This window comes from Orycteropus afer, unplaced genomic scaffold (genome assembly GCF_000298275.1).
Source record: "Orycteropus afer afer isolate SDZICR_OR568_19922 unplaced genomic scaffold, OryAfe1.0 scaffold00499, whole genome shotgun sequence".
Taxonomy (NCBI): Eukaryota; Metazoa; Chordata; class Mammalia; order Tubulidentata; family Orycteropodidae; genus Orycteropus; species Orycteropus afer.
Genome location: NW_006922086.1, coordinates 33,453 through 51,289, shown reverse-complemented (window position 1 = coordinate 51,289; position 17,837 = coordinate 33,453). Strand labels below are relative to the sequence as shown.

The window sequence follows — 17,837 nt, the reverse complement described above, 5'->3', positions numbered from 1 at the left end:
TCCTTTAAAGAAAATCATCTGTATGAGATAAAACAGGCAAAAATTACTTTAAAACAAAGATATAAGGGGACAGGGAAATGAGATTAATGGAAACAGAACAACCAGAGTGGGAATATTATGAATGTTCATGTAGATGAATAATGTAACCAGCGTCACTGAACAATTTATATAGAAATTATTGAAGGAGAATCATAACTGCTAAGCCTTCACTGAAAACACAATAAAATACTATTAATATATATATATATATATATTTTTAATTTTAAATTCCTAACATGGCCACACATATCTATCACATACTTACCACCATTCCTATGTGAGAACCCTCTGCCTTGTATTCCCACTGCACACATTTTTCTTTCTTATGTTCCTATTGAAAGAGGTCCTTAAAGAATAGTCAGTGCCTTGTCTTGTGAGAAAAATGTGCTTACTGTGTACCAGGCACTTTCCTATGCTTTATGTATATTAATTCATTTAAACTTCATTAAAAGTTTTCTGTGATAAGCACAATTTTCCAGCCGCATTTTACAAATGCAGGAACTGAAGCATAGTGAATTAAGTAACTGGCCTAGGTCACACAGCTAGTAAATGCAGAGTCAGGATTTGAACCCTAGCAGTCTGGTTCCTAAATCTGGTCTCATACCTGTTAAGCTGTACTGTTTCACATGTACAAAAGTTTTTGAATACAGGATGATGTAATAAGTCAAATATGTATGGTTTCCTATTGCTGCTGTGTCAATTTACCAGAAGTACTGACAGGTACCAGGGTTATATATAATATTCAGAAGAAAGTGTTTCCCAGAGTGTGTTGCAAGATAATGGCTTAATCATTTCTGGGAAGACAACTGTTTTTGCTGACTCTATCCAGAGTCTTCTGGGAGGTTGAGTGTCTGTTGTCCTGCCATCCATCACGAGGTCCTCAGATGGTGTAATGAAGCACATAGTAAACAGGCAGGATGGACTTCGCTCAATAATGGATGAACATGGGGGCAAGGACAAGTCCCTGGGCTGAGGAAAGGTAAGAAAAATCCCATGGGCACAGCCACTGTACCTTAGCTGGGAGACTGCCCAGCGCAGAAAATTCTGGCTTTAGACTCAAATTACTGGATATGCTTTGGTGAAAGGAGTAGTAGGGGAGGGAGGACACTTTAACTTCTTCTACCCAGTAACAGTCCATTAGTGATTTAGGCAGTGTAACCTAGTCTGGGTCATGGCAATGATGAGCTCCAGTGTTAGGTGTTTAAATAGTGGAATAGTTATATGAGAGTCCCTCAGATTGCCAATGATTTTGTTCTAATTAATGAATTCCTAATGAGTGTGTGTTTAACTGGAGTCACTGCATGGGGCAAATAGCTGCTAACCAAAAGATTGGAAGTTTAAGCTTACCCAGAGGCACTTGGGAGCTCTGGTAGCATAGTGCCTAAGGCACTTGACTGCTAACCAGAAGGCTGGTGCTTCAAACCCACCAGCCACTCTTCGAAAGGAAGGTTGGGCAATCTATTTCAGTAGTGATATCACCTCAGAAACCCAAAGAGGGGTCATTGTGAGTCGGGTCTGACTTGATGGCAAACAGCAAGAATAATAACAACAGCAGAGGCAACTTGGAAGAAAGGCCTGGTGGTCTTCCAGACAATCAGCCATTGAAAAACCCTATTGAGCATAGTTCTAATTTGACCCACACGGGGTCACCATGAGTTGAAATTGAGTCAGTGGCAACTGGTGGTAATGCATTTAAGTAATGTACACGCTGTCCACATAGATATGCCTGTAGCAATTGTCAAGATAGTGGCTCGATTCCTTGGTAAATTGTCTCTTTGAATTACATAGTTGTTGTTGTTGTTATGTGCCATCGAGTCAGACCTGACTCATAACGACCCCTCCTTGGGTTTCTGAGGAGGTATCACTACGGAAGTAGATTGCTCAACCTTCCTTCCAAGGAGTGGCTGGAACTGCCAGCCTTCTGGTTAGCAGTCAAGTGTCTTAGGCACTATGCTACTAGAGCTCCTAGAATTAATTAGTATAGTAAATGTGATTTGATACTCAATTTTAAAATATTGCAAACAAATTTTCATTAGGGGGTATATGTATGCTTTTTTTTTCTTTTTTAAATATAATTTTAGAGAAAAGATTCTTTTGCCTAAGACTTTGATATATTTACAATTAAAGGCTTATCTCTTTTTTTGAGGTTAAGATTCTATTTTAGAAGCTATACATAGTATTTAGGTAGGTTGTCAGGTCATCTCCATACTAAAGGAATGAACACATTTATAGGAAGCTAGGTAATCTGTTTTCAGCCTCATGGGAAATCTTGCACCAAAGTTTTTCAGTGGACAGGGTAGTTCTGAGTTTATTTGATTCCCTTTCTTTGGTAGTGACCAGAGCCCTCTGCTAGAGCGTTTATTGGTGGACTGATCCTTGTAAATGTGATTACCTTTGCCAGGGAAGAAGGATGTCATCCTAAATATTTGTAAAATGTTCTTGTAAAAATGGTTTGTGAGCAGTTCTATGTTATTTTTAATTTTTGAGGTTTTTTTTCCTTTAATTTTAAGGCATTCATTTTACAGTAGCATAGTGCCTAAGGCACTTGACTGCTAACCAGAAGGCTGGAGGTTCAAACCCACCAGCCACTCCTCGGAAGGAAGATTGGGAAATCTACTTCCGTAGTGGTACTGCCTCAGAAACCCAAGGAGGGGTCACAATGAGTCAGGTCCAACTCGATAGCACACAACAACAACAACAACAGGGGTATTTACATATAATCTACTTTGGTCATTTGTGTTACCATAATATCAATTGTTTTGAATATTTTAAAAGTTTTGAAGAGGTACATACTTAAAACACTTTGATATTAAAATTATCTCTCCCTCTGTGGTATTACTTTGCTTCTGAAGGTCATCCTTCTTTCTTTTATTTTTCAAAAAATTATATCTTGTTATAAATAATTTTTTCTAATACTACATTCTTTTTCTTTTTAAGATAGATCTGAAATATGCATTCATATACTTCATTTTAAACTTTTAAACATTGTTTTAAAACTTTTAGGCTCGACTTTGAAGAAGCTTCTACACACTGGAAATTCTATTAAGGTATTTATTTTGGATGAAACTTTATGACATTTTTCATTACTCTTAAATTTATCAATGCTATGAAGTGACAAAGTTATGCCATTTTGAAAAAAAAAAAGACATTAAAAAAAATTTTATTGTGGTTTGGGTGAGTTGACAGAGCAAATTCATTTTCCATAAAGCAGTTCACATATACTTTGTTTCATGACATTGACTGCAGTTTCCCACAGTGGAACAGCTCTCTTCCTTCTTCCTCCCCATAATTACCTTTTCCGTATGTCGTTCCTCGCATGCACTCCTGTTCTCCAAGCTGTCTCGCTACGCATATACAGCCCTTCTATTCTCCCATGATTGATCTCGCCAAGTCATGTATCTATACCTAATGTAAATGTTCAGCTCATATGCCTGTCCTTGTTTGACTGGAAGCCACAGGGGTGTGGGTTCAATTCTATACCTGAAGGGCAGCTAGGGGCCATAGTCTGAGGGGTTCCACCAGGCTCTATCAGACCATCAAACCTGGTCCCGTTTTTTTTTTTTTAAATGATTTTGAATTTTGTCCCACATTGTTCTCCCTCTCTATCCAGGATCTCCTATATAGATCCATCCCCCTCTTAGTGGTTGACAGTGGTAGCTGGACACCATCTAGTTCTTCTGGTCTTAGAGACATATAGGCTAAGAATTGCATGGTGTACCAGTCGCTTGGGCTAATTTTTTCTATGCATCTTTGGTTTTCTTTTTTCTTCTTTGTTCTGGATGAGGAGAGACCCATCATTGTATCTAGATGGCTGCTTACAAGCTTTTAAGATCCTAATTGCTACCTGCTAAAGTAGGATGTGGAAAAAAGACAGCTTTAAAACCTCTTGACTGAATTTTTATTTTTAATCGAGAAACTATATGACAAATATTGCTAAGGTTTTTATTATTATACTATAATTTACTATGGTAGAAATTTTCAATATTGGGAGAAACTAGCTTGGGATTCGGAATCTAGAGCCTGAGTTGTAATGCTGGTTCTGCTGTCTACAGCTGGGGAACATTGGCAAATAACTAACTGCTCCAGTTTTATCATCTGAAATAGGAAGAGTTTGGTCAAGTTACCTTCTAAGCTTCAGTGCTTATTCTATCCACCCCAGTAATTTGGGTTAACTTGCAATTGCCTTTGAATTATTTTTGATAATCGTGAGAACCTTTGTAAGGAAAAGAGCAATGGTGCTTTAATCTTGGATACTTATTTATTTGCATCATATTGTTCTTGTAATTTAGTCTAAAATCATCTTATTTTTAAGTGATTTTATGACGTACCATTTGCTACTCGGGTAAAATGACACAAAAACATAAGTTGCAGCTAGCAGCTAGTCTGGGGTGATTATGGAAGAGAATTCACTTGTTGCTAAGTTGTGTGTGTCTTTAATAAACCAGTATATTTTTGGTTTATATCAGTTTAAACAATCACAGCCACTTAAAACTTGAAAGGTTAGCTCTCTCTTAAATATTGAAAAAAGAAGAGCATTTCCTAGCCTCTTATTTTGTCCCTACTGTTTTTCTAGGATAGTCTTAGAGTTAAAAGCTATCATGTTATCTCATGTTTATTATGCCCTTATTTATATTCAGTTATCTTAAATACAGTTAACATAATAAGTTGCTGACTTATGATAGAATGTCATAAAACTTTCCTCTTGTTAGATTTAATAAAATTTGACTAAATATACATAGAGCTGTGTCATCTTTGTCTTGACAGCTGAATAGCATTATTATGCATTTAGCATTAGGCATTCCTCCCACCTGAGGAGAGGAGGGAAAATGTATGTGGATGTCAAAGTTTGTGCAGAGCAGTGCAGAGCCTGTTTTGAAGTGTTCTCTGAAATCTACTTATCAAATGAGTGTAGCATACTCTCCAAATCTAGTGTCTGTCTTGGTGTATTTGTTTTCTATTGGAAATGATCTAACCTCCTTATTTGTCTTTCTTTGACTCTTCTTCTTCATTTGGTTTTTCTGTAGAATCTTGTGTTTTGCGTGCAATACCCTTGCTTTAATTGACAAGATGGCTGGAGATCAGGCAGACATTTCTGTGGCCTGCAGTTGAGCTGTCTATGTCTTCCAGCTGCTTCTGATATTTCCATCTCTTTTGCTTATTTAAAGTCTCTTATTGATATCTTCTCAGCCATTTAGGACTACAGGAATGGAGGCACCAATGTTCTTGAATTCTAGACATAGTATGAAGTTATAAGTATAAGGAGGAAAGAGGACATAGCTACCTATATTGATTGAATGATACAGGAAATATCAAAAGAAGATGGAAGGAATACACAGAGTCACTTTACCAAAAGAATTGGTCGACATTCAGCCATTTCAGGAAGTAGCATATGATCAAGAACTAGTGGAACTGAAGGAAGAAGTCCAAGCTTCACTGATGGAATTGGTGACAAACAGTGCTCTAGGAATTGATGGAATACATATTGAGATATTTCAGTAAACAGATGCAACACTGTCGGTACTTACTCATTTATGCTAAGAAATTTGGAAGATAGCTGCCTGGCCAACTGACTGGAAAAGATCCATATTTGTGCCCATTCCAAAGAAAGATGATTGAACAGAATGTGGAAATTATCAAAAAATACCATTAATACCACACTCAAGTAAAATTTTGCTGAAGGTAATTCAAATATGGTTGCAGCAGTATATTGACAAGGAACTTTCAGGAATTCAAGCTGGATTTGGAGGAAGATGTGGAAGTAAGGGATATCTTGGCTGATGGATCTTGGCTGAAAGCAAAGCGTACCAGGAAGATGTGTACCTGTGTTTTATTGTCTATGCAGAGGCATTCAGCTGTGTGGATCACAACAAATTATGGATAACATTGTGAAGAATGGAAATTCCAGAACACTTAATTGTGCTCGTGAGGAATTTGTACATAGACCAAGAGGCAGTCATTCAAATGGAACACAGGAATACTGCATGGTTTAAAATCAGGAAGGGTGTGCATCAGGGTTGTATCCTTTCACTGTACTTATTCAATTTATATGCTGAGGAAATAATCTGAGAAGCTGGACTATATGAAGAAGAATGTGGCATCAGGATTTGAGGAAGACTTATTAACAACTTGTGATATGCAAATGACACAATTTTGCTTTCTGAAAGGTAAGATGACTTGAATACTTACTGATGAAGATCAACCACTGCAGTTTCCAATATGTATTACAAGTCAACATAAAGAAAACACAGATCCTCACAATGGGAGCAATAAGCAACATAATGATAAATGGAGGAAAGTTTGAAGTTGTCAAGGATTTCATTTTACTTGGATCCACAATCGATGTCCAGGGAAGTAGTAGTCAAGAAATAAGACATTGTATTACAGTTGGCAAATCTGCTGCAAAAGATCTGTTTGAAGTGTTAAGGAACAAATATGTCACTTTGAGACTAAGGTATGCCTACACCAATCCATAGTATGCATGTGAAAGTTGCACATTGAATAAGGAAGACCGAAAAAGAGTTGATGCCTTTGAGGTGTGGTCTTGGCAAAGAATACTCAAAATACCATGGACTGCCAGTAGAATGAACAAATCTGTCCTGGAAGAAGTGCAGCTGGAATGTTTCTTGTAAGTGAGAATAGCCAGACTTTGTCTCACCTACTTTGATCATGTTGTTAGGTGGTGCTGACCATTCAGAGCATGGTGAAGGCATTGGTGAGAACCAAGGTAGAGACATAAACCAGGGAAGCTAGAGAACTGCCCTGATCCCGTTGACCAGATCTTCAAGGATTTTCCTTATTTAGCTCCAAATGTTCTGATTTTCAGGATTATACATGTGCATATTATAGTGACTAGACAAAAATTCTATCCAAAACATAGTGAAAATTTGGAGGAAGATTATCTTTGTCATCATTTTCATGGATAATCGAGTGTTGGTGATAAGGTCACTGTTCTGTTATAGATTGAAATAGTGTTGATAAGCAGTACTTCCATAGCACTTACTGTGAGCTGGCACTGTTTAAATGCTTTACGTAGTTTAACTCACTTAGTCCTTCAAGAAGTACTTTGTGGAGAATCCCTATTTACAGACTCCATGGAGACTGAGGCATAGAGAGGTTTAAGTGTTTCTCCTAAGGTCAGAGCTAAAAAGTGGCAGTGTCTACATTGGAACCCAGGCAGTGTGGCTGCACAACCCCAAGTTCTCAGTCCTTGTGCTCCTTGATTACTTGTCCCGAAGTGAAAATCTTGGTGCTGTATTGTAACAGAACCTTCATTTATTTATTTTTTTTCCTCAAAACTGATGCTTCATTGCAGTGAATTTCTGTACATATATGTGTCTCATTTTTTTTTGTTTTAAATTTTATTTTTAGATAAGATGTGAAGGAATCAGGTTGTTTCTTCTATGGCTTCAAGCACTTCAGACAAACTGTGCAGAAGAGCAAGTGCTGATTTTTGCTTGCCTTGTCCCTGGTTTCCCAACAGTCATGTCATCCAGAGGGCCCTGTACACTGGAGACACTCCTTAATCCTAACCTTAATGTAGCTGATGGTGAGTATTAACAGATCTTACATGTTGAAGTTACTCTTGAAGTACACTGAGAAAATCTTTGTCATTTTCCTGAATAGAAATTCTGATTTCATAGAGGGGGTCTAAAGGGGAATTATTCCTATTCATATTCACAGTAGATTCTTATAAATATTAGTATTGAAAGAATTAGAGCCTATTTTATGTGAAATGATGACAGGAGAAATTTACTGACGTAGAAACAGAAATGGAAGGGAAGGGGAAAAATGTTGGTAACAGTGGAAAGTATAAACACATAGTATATCTGGAATGTTTTTGTGGCTATTAATGAGATTTAAATTTGCTATCCAAAGCTACTGTCTATTGTCCTCATTACTGTTGTTTCATAAGTGGGCATTCATGTGATCACCTAGGATCTTATTTTGCCAGATGTATATTTTCATGCAACATTTGTTGAAGAAGAGTAGTGGCTTTATGGACTATTAATAGTGGCTGTTTGTGTCCTGGGAATTTCAAGGAACTTGCCTCTAAGGGCTATTGATTTATTATTGCGTGTCACTTTATTGCTCAGTGATGGACATTTCATCTTGCATTGAGGAAAGCAGAATCTAAAAGGAAAAATAATGATCAAGTGGAAGGGGTAATGGGAGAATTGGCATCACAGGCACCTATAGCTTGTTTCCAGTTCCTCTGCACACTGACATGGGCTTCAGTGTAAGTGGTTTGATGGATGGATGGATGGATGGATGGATTTTTATAGAGATCATTGTATGTGTTTTTAAAACCCTATTTAAAATTTAACTTTGGTGAAAGAGCTCTCATTATTTTCCACTGTATAGCAAAGATATATCCAGAAGAAATCACTCCGCTTGTGCCAGCCATATCAGGGGAAAAGATCACTGAGGACCAGACATGCTATTTTCTTCAGATACTGTTGAAGTATATGGTCATTCAGGTAAGAACATAATTGTAAATGTTTGAGTAGTCTCAGTAGGAAAGAAAATGGTACCCTCCTTTTATCTATGCATTCATAGTTTATGTTTTTGCTTTTTCCTTGGATGTTATTTTGCATGTTATTTTAAACACAGAGGGTGTGCCACTTTTAGGTCACTTCAGCCAAGAGCAGGCATATTTTGTATGAGTGTGTTTGTGCAAATAGAGTGGAACTATTTTTCCATTTTTATCCCTTTCCTAATCCTGACCTCTGCGCTAGTGAGACAGGCTCAGGGAGAAGCAGCTCAGAGGCTGACTGGGTGGATCAGGAGTAGGCAGAGCACGTGAACATTCATGGCTTTCTTCTTATATCATCAGCACAGGCCTGTTCACATGACATATTCATGTTTTTTGTGTGCACTGACTACAGAACTGAAATCATTACTTTATGATTTTAACAGGTGATTTAATTCTCCTTGTCTGTATTTCTGAGTATTAATATGTTTGCAATAAAATCTGCTGATTCCTTTCTTTCAGCTAAGATTTCTTTGTTCCTGAATTCCACTGGGGGTGTAATTCTGTCTCAGTTCTTCCCTTCACAACTGAGTTTGTTGAAATACTAATTTCTACCAAGTCCAGTTTGTCACCTAATGTTCTTTTGACACCCACTGCAACCTACCTTCTGCCCTGTCACTGTGAAACAGCAGGCCCCAAGGCCATGAAGGGGTTCTAGTGGCCAAGTCCAGGGAGAGAATGCTCTTCATATTTTGTTCTACTCAGTTTCAGGTGATCTGTTACTCACTACCTCTCCTTCATGAGATTCTCTTCTCTTATGACATTTTCTTCTGGCTTTTCTCCTCCCTTTCACATCTTCCAAGTTTTCTTTAGGCTCCTGTTTTTCTCTTTACTGACCCTCAGGATTTACTCTTGGCTACCCTTTCTGTTCGTCATTCTTGCTGAGCCAACTTGCCCCTTGTCCTCTCCCATTTCCTTTAGCCAGACACTGCCAGAACCACAAGGACTCCCAGGCCTCAAGAACCCAACCAGGGGATTCTACTGTCTTTTGGAAGTTCCACATTTTGGTTCTTTTGGAAGTTCCACATTTTGGTTGTTATGGCTTTAGCATCCCAAACTCCATCTGTCCAGATATGGTTGGGAGACTTCTGTTATCTATTTTTCCTCCTGGCTACTGTGGGGTTGTCTCTGCTGTTGAGTTGTTTTGGGGAAAAATACCATGCCATTTTTTGAGTTTTGTTTAAAATACTATGACTTTGTTACATGCCTGTCAATATTATTTCTCAAGTTTTTTATTTAGATAGAAATTGTAATAATATAACAGCATTTGACTTCAGATTATATTAATTTGAAATAAAAATATACATATGTTCTTTTCCATATATTATCCAAAGGCTGCAAGCTTGGAGTGGAAGAATAAGGAGAATCAAGATACTGGTTTTAAATTTCTTTTTACTTTGTTTCGAAAATATTATCTTCCTCATTTATTTCCGTCATTTACTAAGTTAACAAACATCTACAAACCTGTACTTGGTAAGTACTGGTTGGTTTGTCTGTAGAGGCTGTCCACAGGAAAGCTGTACTGTTTCTTCAAAGTGACCTTTGATTATTTTTAAGTAAAATTGTCATTTATTCATGTGCTTAGTAGTAACTGTAATTATCATAACAGGTTTAAAGTTTCCTAATAATGATTTTAATTATTTATACAAACTAAGATGTACCTCATTCTTAGTAATGGGTGTTGAGGGGGATGACAGTGGCTTCCATACTCAGAAATAATTTGAAATGTGTTATGGTATTTTTGATGTAGTCGTATCTACCATCTTTTAATGTTAAAAGCACTTACATTTCTTAAAGTTTTCTCTTAGGAATAGTAGGTTAATATGACCCCAGACCTTGTTCAGTGATAAGGTAGCCTAGCTCAGGGCAAACCACTGCACACAGTGTACCCTTTCTATTAATTTCATCCAGGAGGCTTTACTGGCAGTTGTTTATGTAAAGGGAGATGGTTGAGCATTTGGATGCTAAGGATGGTAAGCCTAAGAGGGGTAGAAACAAGGAAATTTCTAATCTAGCTCCTAAAATTTTCTTTCTGTAAAAAAATGGGTCCTTACTGGACAGAATCTCATAGAGTGGTGAATGTGGGGACAATTCTTCCTCTCCCCATTAGTTTAAAAGGGTGAAACTAGTTCAAAGAAATAATTTTGGAAGTGAAAGGTCATACTGGACATCAATCTACTTGGGGAATGTGGGCAGCAGATTCAGTAGTAGTGGGTATTTGAGTGCACATGCACAAGTTTGCACACAAACTCTGGGAAGCAAAAGGCAGCAGAAGCTTAGTGTATTTGAAAGATTTAATAATACTCACTTTAGAAGTACTGGGACATGCATTGTATTAGATGTGTATAGTGAATGTTTTTCAATTTTTTTTTTTTCTGATTTTATAATATATATTCATTGTAGAAAAAAGGAGCCCTGGTGTTTCAGTGGTTAAAGTGCTCATCTGCTACCTGAAAGGTTAGCAGCTTGATTCCACCAGTGGCTCTACAGGAGAAAAAATCTGGTGATCTGCTTCTGTAAAGTGTACAGCCTAGGAAGCCCAAGGGACATTTCTACTCTGTCCTATTGGTTTGCTATGAGTTGGAATTGATTCAGTAACACAGAACAGTTTCAGGAAATGTAGTATATTGTTAATATTCTTAGATTAAAAGTTACTTACCAAGAATTTTTCTGCATTATGCAAGTTCACCCAGGTCTACACAAATTGATAAAATAGAGAGTTGGACTCAGGGCAGGTGGTATTTCAAATTCAATACTGTATAATTTTCATATTGATTATGGATATTAAGGAATGAGAAATGGACTGGACTTCTTATTAAATTCTTTGGAAATTATGGCATCTGATACATCAGAGATGAAATGTGACTTTTTGATTCTTTCAAGCATAAATTAGATTATGTGGATTCTATTTCCTTGGATTCATTTAAAGGAAAAAGATTATAAAACTGAAGTTCAGTGGATGAGATCTACTGTGTATAGTTGGATGTTAAAATATCTATAAAGATGGAAAAAAAAATGTCTACACATGCTTTTACATTTGTGCTAGCCACAAAGAGTATAATATGTATGAAAAAAGGAGCCTTAGTGGTATAGTAGTTAAGTGCTCAGTTGCTAACTAAGAGGTTGGCAGTTCAAATCCATCAGCTGCTCTCCAGAAGAAAGATGTGACATACTGGTTCTGTAAAGATTTACAGCCTTGGAAACTTTCTGGACTCAGTTCTACTCAGTCCTGTAGGTTTACTATGAGTTGGAATTGACTTGATGGTGATTGGTTATTGTTATGTTATAAGAAAACATTTTCACTATTATAGTCTCATAAAATTTCTTAAAGTTCTTAAAAAGTGTTGTTAGCTTAGTTTTCCCACAGCTGTATTCCACAGCTGTATGAGTACAACCAACAAAACCCAAAACCAAACCCACTGCCTTCTAGTCTATTTTGCCCCATAGGGTTTCGAAGACTGTAAATCTTTGCAGAAGTAGATTCGTATATTCTTTTTCTGTGATGCTGCTGATGGATTTCAGCTGCAGATGTTTTGGTCAGCAGGCATTCGCTTTAACCATTGCACCACCAGGGCTTGCTGTAATAGCAACAGCCACCCCATTTTTTTTTTTTTTTAATCAGAGTACAAGGTGGAATCAGAATGAGCCTACTAGAAGATATTATTTTTAATTATCTCTGGTTCTTTAGCCTTACTTGCTATTCATACAACCAGATATGTGTCTATTTAATTGAAAACTGAAACATTTATTGGAGTTATGTAATGTTAAGATTCAGTAACATAATCATGTATTCTTTTTTCTTCCAGACATCCCTCATTTGAGACCAAAACCAGCGTACATTACTACAACTCGGGACAATGAAAACATTTACAGTACAAAAATTCCATACATGGCAGCTCGTGTTGTTTTTATTAAGTGGATTGTAACTTTCTTTTTGGAAAAAAAGTATCTAACTACAACACAAAACACTAAAAACGGAGTTGACGTATTGCCCAAAATCATCCAGGTATATCATTCATCATCATTTCATTCTTAATACTTATGTGGTCAATCACAATAACATGTAGGCAAATTAATTAATTATTAGGGTTATTAGTTCTCACAGGTTGTTGGTTATTAGGGGATCAGTTTTATTGGTGCACCCTGTCTATAATGCTGAGGTTTTTGAGGAAGCTATGAATTGAAGCACTTGCTTTGTTCTAGTTGAATTACCATAATGAGGCAATCTAGGAGGTGAGGGAGACATTCTGAGAAAATGACTGTCCCTTACTCTCACCCTTTCATCAGTGACCTCTGAGCCTAAGACCAGGGACCTACCTGTCTTGCTTTTACTGATCACCAGTGCCTGTCATTGTACTTGTCACCTGGAAGACCCTTAGGAAACATCCAGAGTCCATAGAGAAGACCTGTGAGTCTGCCAAGTGTACTTTGAGATCTCAGGGACGGAATGGCTCATCAGCTCAGACTTTTGGGGTGGTTATTGAGCTATGATTATGGCCCTAGAAGAAAAGGCTGCCTTTCCCTGAGGCCTTTGATAAATACCTCTTCTTGTTTGGGCCCTGCAGCACTTTCTCTCTCTTGTTGGTTTCTGTGAAATACAAATAGGGGCTTTCTCAACAGGCAAGTGCTAGGGACTGTGCTTGGTAAGGACCACAACATCTTGTGTAAGTCAGAAAGCAGTCCTTTTACTGCGGGGTCACAGTTTTTTGTTATCCCCCATATCAGGGACCAGAAGTGTGCTACTTTCTGCACAGGATTCCTGATGCCCTGGAGGTCCTAGAAGGGTGAGCTGGAAGAATTCACAAACCTGAAGAGACAGATAGGTAGCCTATGCACTTCAAGGTAATCAATACCTTGATGGAGAAATGTGAGACTAAGAGTCTAGACCATGAAGTTCCATTGAGGTAGAACTGATTGAAGAGTTGGAGGACAAGTCTGAGGGAGATATATTTGACAGTAAGAACAAAAGACTTGCTGAGAAAAAGTTAGAACAAACACCTCCAGTTTCTCAATTTTAGAATTTAGTAGGTAAAATGAAAATATAATGACTACTGCTGAGAGCATAATTGGTTTTCTTAAGAAATATCTTCAGCACTGAGTAAAAATTCAAAGAGATAGAAATCAAAAATGAATAGACAGACTTAAGGACAGGTCTAGACTACCTTGCAAATATTGTGAGGGCAGAAAAAGAAAAGATTGAGAGGTAGTAATTGAACAAATAAGAAGAAAAATTTATCTGAGCTGGTGGCTGGGCACTTCAAAGAGAAAGAGCCCTTGAGTCCTAGGAAGGACTAGTAAAATAAAAAATATACATTGGCTTTTAGGGATTAAGAAAATTATACAGGCTTCAAGAGAGAAATCGTGGGTTAGTACAAAGGAACAAGACTGAGATTAGCATTGAGGATCTCATCTACAAGCCCTGGAAGCTGGAAGAATGCATGTCTCTGTCTCTGCCTCTCTGTTTGTCCTTCTTTCTCTGTCTTTCTCACTAAAAGGATGGTATAAACCAGCATCAAACAAAAGAAAAATGTTTTATTTGATAATCATGCCGGCATAATTGATTGGGACCTTCTTATCACATACATAAGCGAATTTCAGATTGATTTAAGATTTGAATATAAAAAAAAAGATAATAAAGAATTTAGGAGAAAATCTAGGGGAGTACATTGAAGTGGGAGACCACTTTTAGTAGAGAGAAGAGCCAGAAACCAGAGAGGAAATGAAGTTCAATTTTATTTAAAAAAGAAAAGTATATAAAAAGATTTATATATTAAAGGATAACACAAAACCAGATCCAGACATTAGGCTGTGAAAAAGCATTTGTAACATGATGACTGTTGAAAGAGTTAATATCTCTACTATATATAGGGTGCCTACAAATTGATAAGAAGACAAGCAGCCCAATTGAAAAATGGGCCAAGAAGATGAAAGGGCAATTCACAGAAGAGGAAATACAAGTAGCACCAGATTTACTCAAAATTCAGGGAAAGGCGTTTAGTTCAGAACCACCATGAGATACCATCACTCACCTATCAGGCAGACAAAAACTGAAGCCATCTGATTGTCCATTCAATTCAAAATAATTTCAGCTAAAGGATGTATCATTTTTCTGTCTGGTTTCAAAGGATCAGAAAACCACTACCTGTATTTATTGAAAATAAATTGCACATTGTTAGAGTAATACATTTTGGAGATGAGACATATCAAGAAGAACAAATTAACCACTGCTTCATGGTTCTTATTTTTCCCATAGTTGGCTTCTCACAGTTGTGAGTTATCTTTTATTATCTAGCTTTTTTGGTGTCATGAGAGTTTGACCTCCTGAGTCATTTAGGATAATTTTATCATCCTAAGAGAAAAAGATATAACAATTCAAATTATCTTAATATAAAAGGAATATTTTATTTCATAAAAATCTCACAGTAAAGCTGGCTGAGAATATGGTCTATCTATGCCTTCTCCATAATTCTCTGTAGTTTACTTCACTCTCCTATCTCACTTTGGCTATTTTGTCTTCAACTTCCCCTCTGATTGCAAGGTGGCTGCCAGCAACTGAGGCACTGGTTTCCTTGTTCTCAGTCAGAGGCAATCCAGAAAGATTAAACACCTTCCCTTTTTTTTCCTGAGTGGGACAATTTAAGTTGCCTGCCCATTCCTGGAACAATAAGAGTATGCCAGGCACTGATTGGGTGAAAGTTGAGTGTGTGAATGAGCCAGAAGTGCCATGATTGGCTCCCACTACACAGAACTTTCCCTTGGTGCTGTGGATGGGATTAGCCTCCTTGTGGTTCCTTTAGTTACATGAAGGAAGAGGCATATGCAGGACTGGAGAGCTACTAGGGAGAGGGAAGGATGCTGGGCAGACAATTATCATTTTCCTTTGTGGTGCAATACTCTGCAGATGGCAGCACTTAGAAATGGCCATTGCCATTATAGAAACTGTCAGTATATTTCATAGTGAGTTGTTATATTTGTTTCCTGTTGCTGCTGTAGCAAATTACCACCAATTTTATGGCATAAAACAGCACAGATTTATTATCTTACAGTTCTGGAAATCAGAAGCCAAAAATCAGTGTGAGTAGGCTAAAATCAAAATGTCACCAGGGCTACCCTTCTTCTGGAGGCTGTGGGGGACAATTTGTTTCCTTACTTTTTCCAGCTGATAGAGGCCCTGCATACCTTGGCTTGTGGCTTTGCACCATATCATCTTTTCTCCTGTTTCCATTGCCACATAGCCTTCTCTGTCTCTCATTCTGTTACTCCCTCTAATGAGGACCCTTCTGATTACATCAGATTACATTATTACATCAGATAATCCAGAATAATCTCCCTATCTCAGCATCATTAATTTAATTGTCTGTACAATCCCTTTTGATGTATAACATAATATATTCACAGGTTCCAGAGATTTGGATGTGGACAACTTTGGGAATCTATTACTTAGACAACCAAAGTTGTATCTTCTAGTCCCTTTTGTGATTTATAGCTGTGTTTTTCACTTCATCTCATATGTGTCTCATCTCATATGTGTTTCACTCTGTGATTTACATTGTGTATAAGAAAAAGCAGCAATTTATTTATTTATTACTATTATTTGTGGTTTGGCTGAAAGTTTACAGAGCAAATTGATTCTCTTTTCAACAGTTCATACACATTTTGCTTTGTAACATTGATGACAGTCCCCACAGTGTAACAACACTCTTCCCACTTCTTCATGTTTGCTATTTCCCTTTGTCCTTCTTCCCTATCCTTTTCTGCCTTTTGAGTTTTATCCCTGGGCAAATGCTGTCCTTTTGATCTCCTATGGTTGATTATTCTAATGAGTGTATATCTTCCTGGTATTATTGCTCACTTTATAGACCTATAGTTTGGCTGAAAGTTGAGCCACAGGGGTGAGTTCAGTTCCAGGCTTGAAGGGTGTTTAAGGACCATAATCATGGGCATTTTACCAGTCTCTATCTGAACCATAAGCTTGGTATTTTTTTTTTTTTTTTAATGATTCTGAGTTTTATTCCATAGTTTTTTCCCACTCTACCCAGAACCTTCTATTATGAGTCCTTTCAGAGTGGTCAGCAGTGATAACTAGGCACCGTCTAGTTCTTCTGGTCTCAGGATCATGGAGGCTAGGGTTCATTGGTTTATTAGTCCTTTGGATTAATTGTTTCCTTGTGTCTTTGATGTTCTTCACTCTGCTTTACTGTAGACGGGGAGAAACCAGTAGTTGCATCTTAAGACTGCTCAAAGCTTTTAAGACCCAAGTTGATACTCACCAAAGTAGGATGTGGACCATTGTCTTTGTGGACTATGTTATGCCACTTGACCTTAGTGTCCCTCAAGAATATGGTTCTGAGCTCCTAGGCCCAGAGCCTCATTTCCCTAAGGTGTTTGGTTATGGCTAAGAAGTTTTCATAACCTTACCCCATGTATGCTCTACTATATTCATAGTTATATTTATAGTATATATTAATATATATGTAGAAATAGCCTCTGTCAAAGCTATATATATTTGGATTTTTTGTTTTTAAACCTGTAAGAAACAGCTCTAACATCTCTCATGGCTCAATAATCTGTTACTTTTTAACCACTAACTACCATTTCCCACCCCCACCCCCAAAAGGAAAAGGAGGAAAAAAAAAATATGTATATACGTATGTAGCAAATTAAAAATGCCTACAAATTCATTGGAACTACTTCCATGAAATGCCAAGGCTATACATATTTATGGAAGCAGATTGCCTCATCTTTTCTCCCATGGAGCAGCTAGTAGGTTTGAACCACGTATCTTTTGGTTAGCAGCGGAACACCATACCCACTGCGCCACCAGAGCTCCTGATAAAAAGATAGATGAGTAAAATTTTATTTTTCTGTGGAAAATAGTTGATCTATCAAAAAGATGAAATAGTTCCATAGAGTAGCACATCTCACAGTGTGATAATGCCTTTGATAAGCCACAAAAGCTTAGTAGCTAACACATGAAGAGAAAAAATTTGTAAATAAAATTTTCCATTAATTTCCTCTAGAAATTACTGTTTGGGTATGTTTTGCTTTCACACTGTCCTTGGTCGCTACTGAAATTATTCTTTTGTACTGCTCTTATTATTTCTTATTTAAAAATGTTCACAGTGGGTGGACTTTTTTTATTTTTTTAAATTATTTATTGTGATTTGGGTGAAGATTTGCAGAGCAAATTCACTTTCCATACAGCAGTTCACATATACTTTGTCTCATGTCATTGACCACAGTTTACCACAATGCAACAGCTCCCCTC

The 17,837-nt window shown here is 37.3% G+C and overlaps 1 protein-coding gene across 1 annotated transcript in view; it reads left to right on the top strand.

Annotated features, from left to right (window-relative positions):
* The window catches only part of LOC103209500 (ral GTPase-activating protein subunit alpha-2-like), a gene marked incomplete at its 3' end in the record, with an annotated part of 164,318 nt that overhangs the window by 117,807 nt on the left and 28,674 nt on the right, over positions 1–17,837 (top strand). The window contains exons 8-12 of the mRNA XM_007955377.1: positions 3,043–3,086; positions 7,408–7,585; positions 8,401–8,516; positions 9,904–10,042; positions 12,376–12,575. Coding sequence (XP_007953568.1) covers positions 3,043–3,086; positions 7,408–7,585; positions 8,401–8,516; positions 9,904–10,042; positions 12,376–12,575 — 677 coding nt within the window. The remainder of the gene's footprint in view (positions 1–3,042; positions 3,087–7,407; positions 7,586–8,400; positions 8,517–9,903; positions 10,043–12,375; positions 12,576–17,837) is intronic.